The 22029-nt window shown below is 39.1% G+C and overlaps 1 protein-coding gene across 4 annotated transcripts in view; it reads right to left on the bottom strand.

The window, feature by feature from the left end:
* Positions 1 to 1447, bottom strand: part of cacna1g (calcium channel, voltage-dependent, T type, alpha 1G subunit) — a 126276-nt gene extending 124829 nt beyond the window's left edge. For 2 of the 4 annotated variants that reach the window (XM_053685389.1, XM_053685390.1), the window contains exon 1: positions 877 to 1445. In XM_053685389.1, the coding sequence (XP_053541364.1) occupies positions 877 to 969 (93 nt within the window). In that variant the 5' untranslated portion in view covers positions 970 to 1445. Of the gene's footprint in view, positions 1 to 876 lie in introns of all 4 variants that reach the window. The other 2 variants (XM_053685392.1, XM_053685391.1) reach the window with 2 other exon arrangements.
* Positions 1448 to 22029: the final 20582 nt, after the last annotated feature.

The raw sequence follows: 22029 nt of genomic DNA, 5'->3' as shown, positions 1-22029 counted from the left end.
TTGATGGTTGATCATGCCTCTTTTGAGTCAGTATTTCCTGATTAAGACCCTCGCTCTCATTGTTTCTCTCTCAAAGCATGTGCCTTGACTGAAATCTCACTGGCTCCCTGTTTAAAGGTGTTTGTATCTTCAGTTTCTGATCCAGCAACTATCTCCTGCTTAAACACATTTCCCAAACATTCAGTGGAATGTGTTACGTGCTCCATCAAAGCTGCTTGCATTCATTCACCAATACTGAAAAAGGAAAACTCTTACATGTAAACAAATGGATTCCTCTGGTATTTAGAGCAGCAATAGTTCTGTATTTAGATTATTAGGTGTACATGAGAGAGGGATTGTCGGCAGAGGGAAAGCGTGTGAGAGAGTAGCAGCAGAGGAATACAAGAGGATGTGTTATTGTGCAGGCAAAGAAATGGGGGAGTGGGGGAAGATGGGTGTCCTGCACACTTGCTGGCTTTATTATATCATTATATCTCATTTGGTTTCCATTATTCCACCAAAGGCATTCCTTTGCAACTGGGGCAGAGGTTAATTTGAATCACATTGGCCTGTAAGTGGCTGCGTTTGTGAATTGTCTGGTCATCTTATTTTTGTCTTATTTCCATATGACAAGAAGAGCAAGCAAATATTCCTGCTAGTGGCTGTATAGTAAGAAGAGCTACAGACTTGTACAGTAAGTGTAGATTAAGAACTTTAATTGTAATTCTTTAAGATTTTAGCTTCAACCAAAAAGTTCCAAATTCAAACACTATTAACACTATCCAATCAAAAATAAGCTAGAATAAGAAACTCCTTTTGTTCTAATTGAAATGTGCAACCCGTTACTGTATGTTTACTTATATGTGAGGTGAGCCTTATGTGTGTGGCAATACTCACCTCCAAGATCTTGCAGCGTTCTGAGTCACAGTCACTGTCCTCACATGGGTGAAACATGCCCAAAGTCACACAGTTCAGCAGGATCACTAGCATACTGGCCCGTTCAAACCACGTATGGAAGAGCAGTTAAGGAACAACACTCAAAGCAGTGAAACAAACACACAATAAATACACTTCATCGCACAGTCATATTTGTATTATCTGAAATTTCAGCTCTCAGAATGTCATGACAATACCTGACATGATAGATGGCTAATTACAAACAATAATACAAAAAGACAAGAGGCTTTTATTAGCACCTGAGTGAAAAGAGCATATTTTATAAACTTGTATATTTTGTATATATTATAAATATATAGCTAGTATATTTTTAACAATCATTAATGCTCTCCAAGAAGCTGTTTTTGCTCTAACACACAATAGCCATCAGTGAGGAGCGTGAGGTCAAACACTTGCTAGCAATACTGGTTTTAATGTTAGCTGGCTTGTTGTAAAAGTATATATATAAAAGTATATATACAAAATATAAAAGATAACTTTATGTTCTCTAGCCAAGTAGATTGCACAATATAATATTTGGCCTAACATTTGCTAACTTGTTAATGAACTTGGCTGGCTACTAGTCCAAGAGGTACTAGCTACTTAGCAAGCACAACATTTTCACAGAACATGTTTCTTCAACAATTTTATATATATATATATATATATATATATATATATATATATATATATATATATATATATATATATATTTTTTTTTTTTTTTTACTTATATGGACAACAACTGGCCCAGTGTGCAAAAAGTTATAGCATGGTTAAATAAGCCTAAAAGCATTGTGTATACTGACTAAATTTAACCAGGCTTAATTTCAGCCAGGCTTCATCAGTATAAATGTCAAATAACATTACTCCTTATCATCAAAGTCAATTTTGCCAGCATAAAAATTTAGTAAGCACATTATAAGAGATCATATACAATGTCATTATCTACAAATCTAGAAAAGATTGCAAAACCATTTTAAGACTCCCAGACTCGACCAGACCACAGTGGGAGCTATCATCTCCAAGTGGAGAATATTTGGTGTACTGAAGCATTGAATCTTCCCAGAAGTTGTCAGGCTCCCAAAATTTCTCCAAAGACAAAGCCAGAAATGACTGAGAAAGTAAAAATAAAAAATAAAAAATACTTCTCCCTCAGTTGAGAGCAATGTTACTGTGATTTTCCACCAGAATGTGGTACAGCGTTAAAACACACCCATGATCCAACATTCACAGACCTTTCAGAGACCTTCTACATTTCCAGTTAATGCTATGTGCTCAGATACTTATCCAGGGTATGGATAGATACAAAGTAGCAATGATCTCATGCCGTACCAACTATATGGTGGGAAAATGCTATTAGTGACTCTACATCAGAACAACATTGTGAAGACTTGGACTTCACGGGAGAGTAGCAATCAAGTAGAAAATGAATGTTCATCTCACATTTGCTAGTAAGCACAGGAATTATTCAAAAATCTGGTGTAATCACAGAATTCTATACTAAAAAGAATCCAGCACATGCTTTCTGCCTCCAGACCTGCAAATCTTGACATTTGACATGAAAACAAACAAAAAACCCCACTAAAGTCTGTGCTCAGATATTAAAATATTTTAAAATATTGAATAATTGATTAAACATTAAATATATGAGTGAAAGTGGGTCATGCAGCAAATTAAGTCCCCAAACACAAAAGGAAATACTTGTCAGATTAAAAGAAAAATAAATAAATCTCCTAATTAAAGTGTAGACCAACAACCCACAGTTTCACACTGGCACAATGTGGGGAAAAAACAGTATTCTGAAAATTTGTCAGGAAGGAAGACTGATGTAAAATACTTCCACAGGAATACAAAAGCTTGAAACTAAATTAGGGATATAAACACTTGAAACTGAATGTCATTATAACTAAGAGTGGTGCATTATTCAGTGTAAATAACTTGGGTGTTGAATAACTTTTTATTAGATAAATAACAAGAAAAAAACACAGTCCCTTTATCCAGTATTAGATTTTGTCTAGAGATAGAGATGAAAACATCCAGTTTGACAAATGCAACATGAGGATCAGTAAGGGAGCACATACATTTTCACAGCACATCATAAAATTGTATTACCTGATTAAAATAACAAAAAACATATATAATCAAATTGAAACAGCAGCCAGAAACAGATTACGCTGCCAAGATTGCAGCAGGGTCACTCTGGTTAAACGGGTTAAAAGAAAATAATGATTCTTTAAGTCATTATTTCTCTCAATTTTCTTGTGGAAGATGAACAATGAACACAATTGGCAATTGATCACTTGGTAGGCAAGTGTCACTGGAACACAGCAGCCCAATGCCGAGACAGGGGTCGTGCACACACATTTACATCTAAATTAAATACAGGAATGCTAATATCCAGGCAGGGTGCTGTCTGAAAACTGTGGCACCCGGCAAAGATCATCTTGTTTTTCTCAATTACTGACAAAAGACAATACCAAAGGGACACAATTAAAACAGCAAAGTTGACAAATCAGAGGATGCAATGGGAAACTTTTAAAAGAAATGTTTCTGGCACCACCAACAGTGGTCTATGTTGCATTATAGGTAAAATAATTGACAAAGAGACCTTGCTCAGAAAGATTGTGATAAGTTTATGAACTCCCAGAAAGACACCATCCATGGTGCTATGACATGCTGGAATGGGTTCCACATACACTATTAGCCCAGAGAAGGAAAATCAGTTATCTAGCAGTACTTGCAAGAGGGCTAGTACTCTAGGAAATGATCAGTGCACCATATCTACAGGGTGTCCCAAAAGTCTCCATACATAGCGGACACTTGACACATGACAGTGTTGTCAAACTTATTATTAAAGTGTTGTGGATTAACAGAAAAGTGGGTGCCCACGAACATCCACTGACAAAGTCACAATCAAATTGATGCTGGCATTCATAGTCCCCTATGTATGGAGACTTTTGGGACACTGTGTAATTAATGGGGTGCACACCATTCCCCCTGAGAGCATACAAGGCCCAGTACTAGGGGCTCCTGCATTAAGGAGTATTTCCTGGACTCCTATGTCACAGTCCTAAACATGCACTTCACTCTAGGGGAATTTTAGGCTAAAAGCAGGACTCTGTGCAGTAAATGCTGAATTCTGTGCAATGTCAGTGGTAGATCAGTGGTATAAGTGGATATGTTTACAGTAGACAGTGAGGACTGTCATGGGCCTGGGCTTTCCATGCCAGAGGACTGTCCAGCTTCACCAGGGAGAACCACATTCAACAATGAGTCAATTTAGCATCAGCTATTAAGTTGAACTGTGTTTTGCAAAACCATTCCCAGAAGTGAGACACCACTTCTGAGTGCAGATGGCACTCTTCCAGATGTATGTGCTGCCTCAACAAATTTAATCTAAATGAGGATAACTGTTGGTGGGTCCATACACATAGAAAGAAACTGAGATAGCTTTCTCAGCTTCTAACTTTGCTTATCAGTTGTCATCAGATGACTTTTATGGCTAGTAGGCTCTTTAGGTTGTGATACTTGTGGTCAAATTCAAATTAGGATCTAAATCTGCCAGCCAGTTGCAGGGAATGTCTGAACCAGAGACTGCTTCCTTAAGGTGGTCAGTGCCAAGGCAGTGGACACATAGTTGATACTTGCCTTCCAGGGGACTCACAAACTGGCTGTATGAGCATGGGTCTTCCAGCAGGATCAACAGAGGGCAGCAGGTGGTTGAGTGAGGGAGACACACTCAACCATGTTAGCTCAGACATTAGACCACGTTTGACACAGGCATGTTAATTACAAGAATGAGCCTAAGTGCAGAGGAAGACCCCAATAGGCAGAGATATAAGTTACAGAGGGAAGCCGAACTTTAGCCACTGTATGTGTGTTAGCTGTGTACAGATAACTGAAAGCTCAGTTGTGATGCATGCAGTGGTGAGGGAAAATCACTCTACCATGCAACCATCACTAAACAACAGCAAAGTTTAAAAGTCAGAAAGAGACTGAGAGGTCGTAATGAGCAACAAGAACAACTCACAGCTCACTCAACAGTGTAATGAGTTATAGTTAACAAGGCTATCAAGCTAACAAGCAAACCAAACTCAAACTACTAGCCAGAGTTTAATATGGACTCCCAAAAATGACTAAAATTACATTTACAAGAAATGTAAAGGTGGCTGTATGACAATGGCAGGCCTTAGAATGCATACACATGTGCACAAGAAGGTATCTAGGTAATATTAATTGCCCAACAGTGTAATGAGTGATAGCTAACAAGGCTATCAAGCTACAAGCGAACCAAACTCAAACTAGTAGCCACAGTTTCATATGGACTCCCAAAAATGAGGAAAATTACATTTACAAGAAATTTAATTTTGGCTGTATGACAATGGCGGGTCTTAGAATGCATGCGCATGTGCACAAGAAGGTATCTAGGCTATATGCATTGCCTTTGGTGGTTAAGAGGGCTGTAAAATAAGTAAAATGTTTACAGAACCAACCTAGTGAATATTTCTAAGAATTAAGGTGACTCCTTGTGGTTCTCTGGTACACAAGTACCAGTTTTTGTCAAGAAATGCCTCTAGCCTTTTCTAAACTTAGACAAACAGAGGAAGACGTAAACATTGAGCCTTACCTGAGGCTAGTTTTATTCTCACTGAAACAAGATGAGGGTGTTTGATATGTTACAGTTACCCAAATTGTACAATCTTGCTTGTACGGAGCAGGTGAAACTGTAATGAATTCTTCATGAATAATGCAACAAGACAGAGTGTTTCTCACTCCAGAAGTCAGGGGAGGAACCAATTACAACCTGCTAACTGCTGATGGGCCTCACTGATCTTGACACTTTATTGCAGTCTCAGTGAGAACAGTGTTAGAGGAGACTGATAACGCCATATATTTGGAGACTATAATTCAGTATGGGTAGAAGTATCTTTGAAAGCAAGCCTCAACAACAACAAAAAAAAATCAATATTCGAACAGCATGCAACACTAATCAGAAGCAGAATAAAGCACCTTATAATTGAGTCTGTATGATGTTTAAAAAAAGCTTTACAGATACCAGAGAACCCTTTACACAAATCTGTACACCTGTTTTCATAATGTATTTCATTTGCATTTTTTTATAGTATGAATTGATTTTCATACAAATGAACCCAGCACACAAAAACCAAGATAGAAAAAAACAGCCTAGAAACTATAGGGTAATATTTTCTAAAATGTACTGAGCCATCATGGCTACACACACAGATGTGTTCTGTCAGAAGGCTGACTGAATCTCTACCTCCTTCAAACACATCCAAACAATGGCAGGCTCCCTCACATGGGTGCCCCTCACTGCTCCTCCATCACTAACAGAGTGTAGGTGGAATTTGATCACAGATGACAGCAGCCTCAAAACCTCATCAGCACCCCACGCCGTATAACCAAATTCTCTGATGGGGGTCTTTTTTCTTTCTCACTCTCTAACAAGGCTAAAATAGCATAGGATCAACACGCCTGTGACTACTGCGATCTGAGACAGCCTCTTCACGCTGCAGAATATATGGCTGTCAGTACAAATTTCACTCTTCAAATTCTACTGAATGTTCATATTTAAATATTTGAAGGCATATAATTCACATTTGAATGTTTAAGATCCAAAATTACACCTTGAATTACCCAATGTAAATCAATTCCTAAACTGGTTACTTTGGGGTAAATTATATATATATATATATATATACTATAATATATTATATATATATATACACACACACAGTATCTCACAAAAGTGAGTACACCCCTCACATTTTTGTAAATATTTGATTATTTATTTGATTGAGATACAGTATATATATATATATATATATATATATATATATATATATATATATATATATATATATATATGTGTGTGTGTGTGTGTGTGTTTATATATATATATATATATATATATATATATATATATATATATATATATATATGTATGTATGTATGTATTTGCGACTGCAAATTTTTGTGTGAAGTCTATTAAATGTAAAATCAACCTAAATATTAAATAAGTTCAATTAACTGTTCAGTCTTGCTTTCGACTTACCACCAATTACTGTGTGTGTGTGTGTGTGTGTGTGTGTGTGTGTGTGTGTGTGTGTGTGAGAGAGAGAGAGAGAGAGATTGAGAGAGAGAGTATGGTGTGTGTGAGGGGAGTCTGGTGAAGGTCTGGCTAATGGCAACCTCTTCATTTGGTTGCTCTTTAATTTAAGATTCTTGGCATTTTGAGTGTTTTGCCTGGGGCTCCAGTTCTCATATGCAGATTGCCACACTTCCTGTCATGGCTGCAAAGCCAGACCCTCATCATGTAGCCCAGTAGGCCTGTGCCACACAGCCTCCCTTGGAACAAGCAAGTCTGACCCAGCTGAGTCTCCATCAGTTCTCCACTGCTGCCATATAATTGAAACAACAATGGTGTAATTATTAGCTGTAGATTTTACAATGTAGGTTTCACCATCTGTGAGAATTAATCAGTAGGTGAGGAAAATGTTTTTATGAATCGGTCATGTGATGCATATCTTCATATATGAAAATAGATCATTAAGAGTACATTAAGAAAACTAGGCTAAACCACATATACATGACAGCTAGGCTTAATAATAAAATGCAAATAACTCAATTGCAAATATCTCAACACATCTACCAAGATTTACAAATTTGTCTGCACCATCTCCAAGGTAGTAGAGATGGATAAACATAAGAAAAGGCTCACACTAGTCAATATTTAATGATATAGATTCATGTCATAGGAGAACATTATTTTCCCTTGCGATTTCTAAAGAGTATACAGACAGGTGGGGCGAAAGTATCTGTTGTTCTGTCTGGCATTTTTCCGGTATGGTTTAGGTTCACTAGGTCCACTTGTTCCCTTAGACAGAAGAGTCACTGCAAATCTGACTCATCACCTTTATTCTATCAGAAAATATTTATATCCTGATAAGAATGGTTTCTTCTAGGATGACAATTTCCCCATCCTTGACTATCACCAGATCTCAACAGCTATGGGTGATTTTGGACAGATGTCTTACACAGCATTCTCCAGCACCATCATCCAATCACAAATTAAAGGGGTCATATGATGCTTTTTAATGTTTTCCCTTTCCCTTAGCGTGCAATGTATCTGTTTGTGCATGTATAAGATCTGCAAAGTTACAAAGCTCATAGTCTCCTACAAAGGGATTTATGTATCTAACAGAGAACACTGCTCCAGACCTGCCTAAAATAACTCGATCGAAGTCCAGATATTACTTCTGCAAACATCTATGTCACAATTTGAAATAGCTTAATGCCGCCATAATTTTTTATTTTTAATCATTTTTTTCAACTGTATTTTATGTTGTCACTTCAGGACATAAAGTTGTTACAGTGAAAAAGACAAATTAAATTGTTATAACATCGTATCTGAAAGGTAAGACAGTTACAAAATAAAAACTTACCACTGTGAAACATTCTGCTCAAGTTGTATTTGCAAAGATGGTTCCAACTGATCTGCCTGCTCATCCAAATTGATACAGTAAAGCCAATGACTATTAACTGTGTTTATTATTGCTTTAGAAGCCTTGGAAGCTGAAGCTCACGATTATGGTAAGGGGCGTTACCTTTCTCATCTGTGCTTGAGCTTTTTGGCCAATCACAATACAATGGGTCAGCTGGCCAATCAGAGCACTCTGGGCTTTTTCGGAAGGAGGGGCTTTGGAGAAACCGGAACTCAATCAGAGCATTTTAAACAGACTGGGAATACAGGTACTGCAATAATGTACAGTATGTGAAAAATAATGAGGTTTTTGAACATTAAAGTATGTTAACCTATTCTATTACACCCAATAAACAAAACAATGAACTTTTTAAATCATCATATGACCCCTTTAAGAGAATATCTTTGAAGGAAAGTGTTCATCCCTCCAGTAGATTTCCAGAGACTTGTAGAATCTCTGCCAAGGCACATTGAAGCTCTTCTGGCAGCTCATGGTGGCCCACCACCAAGACACTTTATGTTGTTTTTTTCTTTTAATTTGACATGCATCTGAAACTCATAGCAACAGGTTTTTCACATCATTGTGGCAATGACAGCAACAAAGTTTATGGCTTTTAAGTAGTGTATGAAATAGGACCTGCGTCAATATGCAAGAATGTTTCTGTTTGCATGCCTACTAGTTGACTTTAGGAGTGTAAAATGATGGAAGCTACTGCTTCTTTTATCACAACAAGTCCTACTGTCAGTTTTGGTTTTCACAGTACTAGAATTTTGACTTTAGATAGACATACTTTATTGATCCTATGAGGTACTGGCATCACATTAAACTCTGATGCCAGTACCTCGTGGATCATGATTTTCAATACCAAAATGATACTAAACCTAAATTCTGAGTTCCACCTTATAATTAATACAAAGCTTTTTATACATTAAAGTTACAGCGCATTGAAATAGCACCATAATGGCTGCTGTGAATCAGTCTTGACAATCCTGCCAATCCTGTAATAGTAATCATGTCAGTCATAGCTCTATCATTGCTATCATGTCAGACGTGGCAGGAGATTTGTATGCATACATCCTGTGCTACCTACAATAAACATCATTACTTTAAGCACAAAAGAAGTCTGACTACACAATGACAGACAGAAGCTGCCAGCCAATCAGGGAGAGAGAGTGAGAGAGAATGAGAGTGTAAATAACTAAACAGGACTGGAGGAGTCCGATATTACACTATAAGAGGAAAAAGGATTCAGGCATGATGGAGGTTTCGCTTTTTTTTAGGCTGTAATTTAATTGGAAGCTAGTAAATAACAGTAAGCTGAATTATTCTCATTGAAATCTGCAGGAGGCAGGAATAATCTTGGCATGAGAGGCAGAAATTGTCAGTATATGAGTGCTAATATAATTATGTGGTAGTGAGTTCCTTGAGTTGATTGATGATTGATTATTCATCCACATTTTAGGTTTGTACCGGCACCTAATTTAGAGCGACTCCAGCATATTAGCATTTCAGTCAGTCAGTCAGTGAGGGAACATGTCTCTCCTATGCTGATCTGCTTGGTGGTCTGGCAAAAAGCAGGATAAAGACTTTTTAGTATTTCAAAATTTACTACTAAAAGGATTAAACGTTAAGCATCTAGAGACAATATATCATTTAAGATATGTGGCAAATGTGCAATTTAGTCTTCAGGAAGTAAAAGGAAATTATCCATACATCCATCCATTTTCCATCTCGCTTATCCTACACATGGTTGTAGAGAGCCTGGAACCTATCCCAGGGAACTCAGGGCACAATGCGAGGGACACCCTGGATAGGGTGCCAACCCATCACAGAGCACAATTGCACACACATTCACATACTATGGACAATTTGGAAATGCCAATCAATCTACAGAGCATGTCTTTGGACTGGGGGAGGAAACCGGACTACCTGGAGGAAACCCTTGAAGCACAGGGAGAACATACAAACTCTGCACATTCAACACAAATTAAACTGAATAGCAAACACAGACAAGTGGAACCAACATAGAAACATTTTCCCCCTAGAACTTAAAACAGATGGTCACAAAACATTAGTCTATCCTTATCAAGAATATTTTAGTGCCACAGTGACACTTTTGACAACCTGAGTGGAAAAAACGCATATTCAAAATACCCATTTTGGGTTTTTATTTTTATTTTTTAGACTGTAAGTAGGAGAGCTGTTCTGACTTGAGTCATGTCTTTGTGCTGCAGAGATGGAAGGAGTTTTGCAACAAGAGTTCACAGAGCTGCTCTCTGCTGTACACCAGGGAGCTCTGCTCTCACAGCCACTGGAAAAGGCTAATGTGTTACACTTCACCAGTGGGAAAGCCCAGGCTCCCCTCAAAGCTATGACTCAACTCCCCAACTGGGGCTTCAAAACTGGAAAGTCATTCTTTTAAAATGCAAAGACACATGTAGTCAGAGAGGCGTTTTATGTGACACAGTGTCAACACTCTTAACAAGCATCTGGTGATATATTATATTTATTTATTTCTATTTTTATTTGCCTTTGACCAGCTCCACAACTTGACTGAAGTAGCAGGTCTGTGCTAAATATTGTGGTAACTGACCTAAATATTTTTACATGGGATAACTGAAGCCAGTCTGTGTTCAAACATGGAAGATCTGCTTTTAACAACATTGTGATGAAAGTTAAGCAATTAGTATAGATGACTGACGGCACTAATCTATAATGAGAGAAACTATTGCCCATAGGAATCTGGTTTTATGAAATAAAAATTCTTAAAATTTTATTACAGATTATTTCATATAAAAGTCTGATAATCCTATAGCAAACCAGGTCTTATAATGTTAAGCTATCAAAGACTAAATATATTTTTTAGATTTGCATCCATATCCATAGATAGATGGGGAGAGTATGTGATTCTTCACAGGAATCTACATTGTGACACTTTTACCCTCATGAAGGGTAGGGACCTATGAATATGCTGGGATCTATGAATATGTATGAATATGCAAATAGTAAATGTCCCCATGTCTTCCTGCCATCCTAACCCCACTCCTCACCCCCACAAGTCTGGGTATGCTGTGCTATTAGCTACACTATTATAAAAATATAAGAGCAGAATGACTCAGAGTCTGAAGAGAAAAAATATGTTTCCCAAAATCAACTGCTAACTTGATCAGGATGGTACATTCTGTCTTTACTACAGTGTTTACTGACAATGCACACTGTTCCTGAGGGAGTGTACTGTAGTAAACATTAGCACATAATTAGCTGACTAGTTAAACTGACTGGAATTTTTCACAGTATCTGTGTCTCGTTTGCCTCGTCATATTCTCTGTGATTTTCATAATATTTGCCATTTCTAACAAAATATACCATAACAGCAAAGTTGTTTAAGATATAAGCTAAGTTAACTAGCAAAGTAGACTAACATACAGGATCTATAGCTAAAACTTGTAGTTGCAAAGTGATTTATATTCAAGTTTGATTGAGTTTTAATGTACTGTAACATCCCCCAAACCAGTTTTACAAAAGTCCTGAAAAACTCACAAAAAATGCACTTCATAAAGAACCTCTTAAAAAATAAATAAATAAATAAATAAATAAAGACAAAACTATGGCAGATAAAAATGTGTTCTCTTTAACAAGGGCATTGTGTTCATTCCAAGTACAATCAGTACCAATCAGTGTTGGTTGTACCATTCAGATTACTGTCATCTGAATATAGTAATTGAGACATTATTTTGCTGAACTGCAAGTCTTTCTCCATGAAAGCTCCATGTTGCCTAGCAACAGAAATTTCAGAGCACACAGGAGCAGAGGTGTTTCCTGGCTCGAGCAAGTCCAGTGCACGAGTCTTCCTCCACTGAGCATCTCTGTATGCAATACATACACTAAACGTGTCCAAATTGTAAAACTTATGCCAGTTCTAAAAGTAGAAAGTGTGTCTTTCAGTTTTAATGGATTTTAAATACTGTTAGCAACCCTTGCTTTGGGCATTTTCATAACTTCTAATAATATGAATGTGTTGGTAAAGCTAGTACACAGCTTTGATCAAGCCTATTATAATTTTATCAAGTCCAAGGCCAGTGGGATTTTGGATAATCAGGTTCCCTCACTCTTCTTCCCATGACTCTCCTCTGAGAATAACTCTGGGTATCACTCTCTGGCAGTGTATCTTAAACACGGGTGCTGACTAAGAAGGTATTCCGCTTCTCACATGGCTACACCTTAGCACATGGGGCTATGATATTAATAAAAAAAAAAATAGATAAAAAAAACACTGTCCTTAAATGCAGGTGGATGCATTTAGGTAATTTTAGTTATATAAGATTACTGTGTGCATGCCTGCAATAATTGTGAGAGAATTCTGCCTGTGTGGAATGCTGCCCTGCTTTATTAATACCATGCATCTACAGATCCTTTCCCTGACACAACTTGTAAGAATAAGATACTGCCCTCTAGCTTGAACTCATTCTCTTTCCATTGCTAATCTGAATCTCAGTGGAGGCAGCTGTTTTGGTAGAAGGAATGGTAATAAAAAGCAGCATAGAGGTATGTGAGCACAGTGGATGATATTTCCAATTGCTTCCCTGCAGCTGACAGCAATTCTGTCATCTCCTGTAGACTGACGGTGCTCCCGGACGCTTGAAATGCAAAACTACTTTTCTCCATTTTCACAGGTATGAGCCGAGCTCACACACTTAAAATCCAGAACACCCCCCCCCCCCCCCCACACACACACACACACACACACACACATACACACACACATTTTTCTCCATTGTTTTTACATACTTATGATATTGTTCTATTGTCTCTTGGGTGTGTTTTATAAATGTTGTCATAGATGTGAAGGGAGAAAGAGTGAGTCAGCGTAGTTGGCACACACTGGCTTAGGCCTTCATGCTGCAGGGAGAAGAATTAGAGTCACACTCATCAGCATTTCCTGTCAGCACAACTATTACAATGCACTAAAACCCCACTTCAATTACAGTCAAATAACCGCTACAATTACAGGAACCACACTTTCAACCACACAACTCACCCTCTGTACCACAAAACTTAAACCCAGTTTAATTAGTCTTAAAGTCACAATTACCATGATAATATAAATGTGCACTTCAGATTCCAAATAACTTTAGGTTACTTATGTAACCCCGGTTCTCTGATAACAGGAGTGAGGTATCTTACAGTGGGAAACGACTCGGATGTGGCCAATTCTGGGAAGCACCAATAACACCACACCTGTCAGCTGACAGACCAATCACGGTTGTGATGAGGGAGTCGTGCCTCCCTAATATGTAAGACGCTGTTGAAGGTCCCTTCCTTATTCTCAGCATATGCAAGGAGGAAAGTGTGGTGAGATACCTCACTCCTGTTATCAGAGAACAGGGGTTACATACTGTAAGTAACATAAAGTTCTCTTTCAAACATTCATTCGGTATCTCACTATGGGATATAGACAACTCCCATATTGCAGATATGCTATCCGAAGCAGACCAACCAACTGACGCAGAGATGCTTATAAGTGTATTTACATAGATAAATCCCAATGTATTTCTCTAAGAATAAATAAAGGAACATATGAGGGGAAAAACTTCATGTGAGAGTTTTTTTTTTGGTAACTCGCACTTAGGACCAAATGAGCCAATGATGGCTCTGTAATATCCAGCCTATATAATAGGACAAAAGTGCGATGCCCAAGGTCCTGGACTGAAATAACCTTGAACTGCTCCTAAGAAGTGGCCATGCCTCTGGTCGAAGGGGCCTCAGACCCTTTGGAGGTTCAAGTCCCATGCTATTATCATCTGAGACAGAACAAAAGAAAGGAACAAGGCATCCTTCCGCATACCATTTCTCAAATATAGTCCATTTCTGAACGTATGCAGAGCGCATTGAAGCCACTCTTGCTCCCTGGATCATTTAAATCATCCTCGGTGGCAAGCCTAAAATGCTTGAGTTTAGCCTTTCACAGGCCAGGCCCAGAGAGCTAGTTTGTCTGGGGTGGGATGAAAAATTTCCCCTCACACTTGCGAGAGAAGATCCCTGCACAACGGGAGAGGCCAGGGCTTGTCGTACAAGAGCTGAATTATCTCTGTTAGCTGAATTATCTCTGTTAACATCCCCAGCCAATTCGGGGCAATCAGTATTACTGAGTGACTGCTTTCCCTTACTCTTTTTAGAATTGGTACAATCAGACTCAGTAGAGGAAATGTATAAAGCAGTGCGTTTGGCCACAGGTACGCCAGAGCATCCACACCCATAGGCACACCATCTTTTGCCAGAGAGAAGAATAGAAGGCAATTAGTGTTTTCATGTGATGCGAAAAGATCTGTGGCAGCTTAGCTGAACCAGTCCCACAACTGGCACACCACCTGAGGGTGGAGAGTCCATTCTCTGTACAGAGGGTTCCCTCTGGACAGAAGGTCCACTCCCAAATTCATCATGCCTGGGACATGCATCGCCCGCAATGAATGAAAATGCCTCATGCTCCACACAATCATTTTCCGTTCCATGCCTATGTGGAAATATGCATCTGTCAGACGAATGATGTAAACCAGTCTTTGGGTTGAATAAAGTGAGATAGAACTTTGAGAGTGATCATTATGAACTTGTACTTTTTGGGGTGTTTGTTGAGGTTCCACAAATCCAGAATGTGACGGAGACCTCCCCTGCGCTTGGAAATGACAAAGTACCAGGAGTAAAAGCCCTGATGGCTATCCTCCAGTGGGACTATCTGAATTGCTCTTTTGCTCAATAAACATCTTATTTCTTTTCTAAAATTTGAGCTGACTCCCCTTCTTTTATTGACATTAACACACTGTTGAAAACTGCTGGTTTTATAGCAAATTGCCAGTGATAACCCTGGTTTATTGTGGATAAAACTCATGGGTGTACTTCACATGCGTGCCAACTGTTTGCTTGAGCAGCAAGTGGACTGCTGCAGCTCTTGCTCACTGACAGCATGGTGGTGCCATCCAGCAGCAGAGCAGTAGAGGGGGAAGAATTTCCCTGTGGGGCACTGAGGAAACTGATGACAACACTGCAACTGAACTGGTCAGAAGAGAACATTCTGACATTTTCCTGAATGGTTCCCTTGTCCAACGACTTCTCTTGGCAGAAGGTGGAGAAAATGGCCACTCTCTTAGAGGGAGGATAAAAACAGATGCTCCGAGTGCTGTCGTCTTGGACAGAAGAGGGAATTAGGTAACCCACTGTTTCTTTCCTCCCTGAGGGTTTGCCAGCTGGTGCCTAGCTGCCGCTGCCACAAAGGAAGGTTTAACCCTCTGCTGAGATGGCTTAGACAGAGTCTGTAACTGCTACGGCAGGGTTGGGGAGTGTCTGTGGTTCCTAAAGCCTGACTGCCCACTCCAAGGGGGGTTGAAAAACTGGAGCAACCTGACTGAGGAGGCTTAGCAGTGGATTTATGTGGGAGGCAAGTCTGGAACGCCTCACCCTCCTGGTTCCCTAGGTCACATTGTTGCCACCTGGCAGTGGGCTTCACCGGCACATCTAAGAAATCCACCTTCTCTCTGTCCAACAGCCCACTGCCAGGACTAGACTGCAACCACAACTCTGGACCGCACCCCTGGATTTTCTCAGGTTGAGATCTGCACAGACGCAGATCTCTTCCCAGAGAGCCGGGTTTGGTGTCCCGGCATCCATTTTCCTTTCCCATCTCTTCCATGAGCTCTGCTTGATAAGCAGTGAAGAGAAAGGTGACATTATGAGCCCTCACTGCCAAGGCTGAAGATCAGTAGATTTTCTTGAAAACCAAAGCTTTTAAGCGTTCAGTATGCCCTGGCAGCGAAGCAATGGCAGTTTCTTGCCATCATAAAAATCTCTCTCCACCTGTTGTGATGGCCAGTCACCAGAGAGTCTTTCCGCTGACCTCCAGCAAATTTCAATAAGGTCGAGCTCTGCCTGAACTGGGGAGGGGGACCCGTCACTCAACACACTGTCTAGCTGACAGATATTCAGCAGGTTTGCAGATTGCATCATCTTTGTCCTCCTCTCCCTCTTCCTCTAATAGATGAGCGATAACCTCGCCATCGTCATCGTCATCCATGTCCTCGCCTTCACCATCCAAGTTGTTTAATCAGAAGAGGAAATGCAGCTCAGGGGAGACCTCATCCATTAATTCGCTACAACTGCATGATACAGGCAGATGTTTTGTCTCCTTCTCCAGTGGTCTCCTTTATTAGCGGCCGTGACTCGCACTCTTCTTTCCAACACCCTTGGCAGGAAGAGAGTACAGTGGGGACAGCATTTGGGGTTTGTGAGTGCTGCCTGAGCATGTTTCACCCCCAGGCATGCAATGCACAGGGGGTGGGAATCCTTTCCCAGACCTGAGGCTTCTTTCACCTTTGCTCCACCACCTGCAGAACTAGCGGTCACATTAATGTAGGAGACAATCTAAATTCAGGCTAATTAGATAAGAAACAGATAGCTTCAACAGTTATGTGAGAGAATTTGCCATGACGTGTTAATTCTCTTAAAGTATCCCAAGCAAATAAAAGCCTATTCACCTTAACAGTGAATGAACCCACTCGCAAAAACAGTCGTGTTCACTGACATACCTTGACGGCTTGTATATGAACTGTTAAACAACTATTTTAGCGCGCCTTGCTGAGGATAGTTTCCATTATGATCTTCATGGGGAAGAAAATGAGAATGAGGAAGGGACCTTCAGCAGTGTCTTATATGTCTTATATGTTAGGACTCCCTCATTTGATAGCTGTTCATGGGAACTCTCAATATGAGGTCTAAAGGGGTGTTGATGCAAGTGAATAACATATATCCAAGTCAAAAACACTCTCGAGGAGGTAGGCATATCATTGTCAACATCTACAATCAAGAGACACCTTCATGAATGTAACACTCCAGAACAAAATGGGCAGATTAGACTTTGCTAGAAAACATAAATATATATATATATATATATATATATATATATATATATATATATATATATATATATATATATATATATAAAAAGCCTGCCCATTTTTGGAACAACATTCTTTGGACAGATTAAATCAAGATTAACTTGTACCAGAAGGATAGGAGGAGAAGAGTATAGTGACTGAAAGGAAGGGCTCATGATCCAAAGCATACCACATATATCATCTGTCAAACATGGTGGAGGAAGTGTTATGGCATGGGCATGTATGGGTGTAAATGGAACTGGGTCACTGGTGATGAGGTGACTGCTGAAAAAAGTAACAGGCTATACTGTCTGCTCCAATTCAGTCAAATGCTGATGGCAGACGGTGCTTCACAGTACAGGTGGATAATGACCCAAAACATTCCATGAAAACCATGGAATTTTCTTAAATAACTGAGTCACCTTACCTCAACCCAGTTAAGCATGCTTTTCACTTACTGAACACAAAACTGAAGGCAGAAAGACACACAAACGAGCAAGCAGCAACTGAAGGCAGCTGCAGTAAAGGCCTGGCAAAGCATCTCAAGGGAGGAAACTCAGCATATGGTGATGTCCATGGGTTCAGGCAGTCATTGACTGCAAATGATTTGCAACCAAGTATTAAAAATAATCCTTACATTTTTAATTATGTTAGCTGAAGCTGAAAGTCTGCAATTCAATCACATCTTGATCGCTTCATTTAAAATCCATTGTGGTGGTGTACAGAGGCAAAATTACAAAAATTGTGTCACTGTCCAAATACGTATGCACCAAACTGTGTGTGTGTGTGCATATATATATATATATATATATATATATATATATATATATATATATATATATTTATATACTGGTGGTGCCCAGTGGTGTTGTGGCTGTACAGGTTGTTGGGTGGGCCATAACAGCATGATCACCTCCCCTGCTGAAATTTGGTTAAGGCAGCTTTTGAAGGACTAACCAGTCTATCTGCTTTTTGTTTTTTTTTTTGATGGGGGTTGTTTTTTGTTTTGGTTGTTTGTTTTATCATTATTTTGTATTTTAATGATTTATTTTCCAAGATTGTACAGCAACCTTAATTTGGGGTTCCAATGATATTAAAGAAAAGCTTATTTCATCTTCATCTTAGCCATGCAGCTCTAAAAATTTAAATCAGTAATTGTTCAATAGTTCAGCCCAGGAAGAAAAAGCTAATACAACAGGTGTGTTAAATGAGGTATATGCTATACTCTGTGGTCTGACACTCCTGCTTTATGCCACCAACACCCTGGTAACACTATGCTCAGATAAACTTGCCCTTTACTTTTTTACCAGCAACACTCTCACTTCACACTACATTAACAACTTGCTATTGGTGTCCTAAATTCACTGACTTGTAAATGCAAGATAGAAACCCTTCATAAACATACAGTACCACAGAGATCTGTACATTACCCAACGGCCATCTGTATAATCATTACAAAAGTGTTAGAATTAAGCTCAACAAAAAGAGAGAAAGAAAAACAACTAATAAAAAGCTAAACGACTTTTGCAAAGCCAGATTTTTCACTTGGTATGTGTTTAAATGTAATGCACTTCACTTCCTTAACGCTGTAACTGTGTGTGCTTTCGAACGTCGCCATCTGGATCAAACAATGCAAACATGCATCATAGAGTTTTTTTTTTTTTTTCATTTTTTAAAGCCATCATCCCAGGCACAATGTCGTGAAACAACAGATGAAAATGACAAATGCTACTGTATGCGACATTTTAGCTAACCTACCTAGCTGTTTGTGTTTTACAATAATCAGTGATAACGGCAAAGCTAACATTTTCAAAGCTCCCAGACATCCATAGTGACTAAAACTCGCATAACCGAGAATGGAGAAGATTCTATTACCATTTCCATGAGTCCATGAGTGAATGGAATTAGATTTGAACTTTCCTTTGGATAGAGTGTGCCTGGCATGTCTATTCTTCCTGATGAAATGGCCAGTGAGTGCATATACAAGTAAGTGCACCTAAAAACTGGCCACTCAATGTATATCAGCATTTTAATGAGTTCAGAAGTTGAGAGCAGGTGATAATGTAGAGTCAGTGCCAAGATGGAGTCCAAAGAGCTTAGTACTAATCAGGAACAGAAGAGCCAATGTGTGAATATGCTGCTAGCAACCCCATTACTAGAGGATTTCATATGCCATTTCACATCACATGATTTATACCAAAACATCATAAAGCAATCCCCTCCTGGGGACGTCCATCTTAGATGGTCAGAACTGCAACTCTGGCTTCCTCCACCCCCTCACATCAACGGATTTCACGTCTACGGATTTCACTATAAATAAAAAAAACCCCATCTGAGTGGGCTGATATTTTGGAGTGCAATGCTAGTCTCATCCTCTAAGCGTATTCACGACTCCCTCACTCACACCAGAAGCTGGCACAAAAAAAATCTGTAAAATTCAGTAATTCAAGATTACAACGAAGGAGATGAGAAAGAAACAAAATAAAGATTCTTCCTGAGCTGGAAATGAAGAAAACATCTGAAGCCAAAATACGGAGAGAAGCTCATTTGGAACAGTGTGCCAACATGAGAAGGGAGCACACAGCTATTTTTACATCACAATGCAGACAGTAGAAGGCGTGGAGGATCCTGAGAGCAAGCAGACTGGTCCCAGTTCAGCGAGCAGCTGCTTATGCTACTGCTCTCCTGTGTGCAGAATCTCCTCTGCAGTAAACACATATGCTCAAATTAAACAGAGCGACGTAAGACAAGATTGAAGATAAAACTGTGATAGGCTAGGGAAATCTTCCTTTGTAGGGACAGTAATTGTTGAGCTGAAACCATGTAAAATGCAGAGGAACTACAATGCTAAGAGAGATAAATAATAGAATCACAATAGCCAGTGGGCACAACTTAACAGCAAATATAAGTGAATACAAGTGAATATCATTGAATATCTCGTTACACTGGCACATGATTGGAAGGAGTGGGATATTAGGCAGCAAATGAACAGTCAGTTCTCAAAGTTGATGTTTTGGAAGGATTAAGGATTTGTGCAACTTTGACAAGTGCCAAATTGTGATTTCTAGACAACCGGGTCAGAGCATCTCCAAAACAACAGGTCTTGTGAGGTGTTCCTGGTATGCAGTGGTTATTACCTATCAAAAGTGGCCCAAGGAAGGACATCCGGCAACATAGTCATGGACACCAAAGCTGACAGACGCAGTGTGATGCTCAAGGCAATGTTCTGCTGGGAAATTTTGGTCCTGGCATTCATGTGGATGTTACTTTGACATGTACTACTTACCTAAACATTGTTGCAGAACAAGTACACCCCTTCATGACAATGATATTCCCTAATGGCAGCGGTCTCTTTCAGCTGGATAATGCGCCCTGCCACACTACAAAAATTGTTCAGGAATAGTTTGAGGAACATGACAAAGAGTTCAAGGTGTTGACTTGGCCTCCAAATTCCCCAAATCTCAATCTGATCGAGCATCTGTGGGATGTGTTGGACAAACAAGTCTGATCCATGGAGGCCCCACCTCTCAACATACAGGACTGAAAGGATCTGCTGCTAACATCATAGTGCCAGATACCACAGCACACCTTCATAGGTCTTGTGGAGTCCATGCCTCGACGGGTCAGAGCTGTTTTAAGGGCACAAGGGGACCTACGCAATATTAGTCAGGTGGTTTTAAAGTTATTACTGATCGGTGTATATTGTATATAAGAAATAAAACATGACTGCTGCTTTGTGTCAGGTCACATCACACTACACTGTCAAGGATTCTTTTCCTATAACAGTACATCACAAAGTGCTTTATTCTTTTTATATCACAGCAATTCAATAATTACACATTTTAGTTTATCAATGAATGACAGGGCATGCTTTTTAACTGCTTATAGATACATTTTATATCTGCAAATGTCTTGGTGTTAATAATGTTACTGTGAAACCAGAAAGAGCAAAGACCTCTGACTTGAAGACTCTTCAGTCTGCTTCAATCAACAGAAAGCTTCAGCATATCAATGATTATATGCATTGTTTCTTAAACAACACATCTTATATAACTTACACAGTTTATTATTAATATTAGATTTTAATTAGAACAAGCACATAATTATAAACCTATCATTTAAATTACAGCTGGAAGTACAGTCCGAGATGCCGTTAATCAACACCTTCTGACTAATCCGATTCAAGAATTCAACATTACAGTCATATAAAAATTCTTAATGACCTGATCTACCATAAACTACCAGGAAAACAGTACAAACTCATTAAGCTAATATTCTGTTATAAATGAAGTGGGCTAAGAAGTGGAAGTATTGAACCATGCATGGTTTAGTGGAATTTAGGAGGTTAAATCCAGCCACAGTGACATCCTGCATATTTCATAAGGAGTCATTTTCACTGTCTGCTCATACTCCAGTGCAATACCAAACCTGTTACACTGGACAAGGATACAAAATTCATTTTAAATTCATGCCACTTTTTAATATTTCAGCGTTCATTGTTTAGCCTATGTCACAAAAGTGAAAGACAGGCTTCTTCGGGTTATATTACCTACTTAATGGAAAAATCAACCCTGAACAACTTGCTTATAAATATTTATAAATAACATTATATTGAATCTTCATTGGCATCAAAAATTATTTTGCAATGAAATTCTGAATTTACGTTTTTGGTTTTAACTTGGGGGGCA

Source organism: Ictalurus punctatus, chromosome 13, assembly GCF_001660625.3.
Source record: "Ictalurus punctatus breed USDA103 chromosome 13, Coco_2.0, whole genome shotgun sequence".
Lineage (NCBI taxonomy): Eukaryota > Metazoa > Chordata > Actinopteri > Siluriformes > Ictaluridae > Ictalurus > Ictalurus punctatus.
This window is presented reverse-complemented; position numbering and strand designations above follow the sequence as displayed.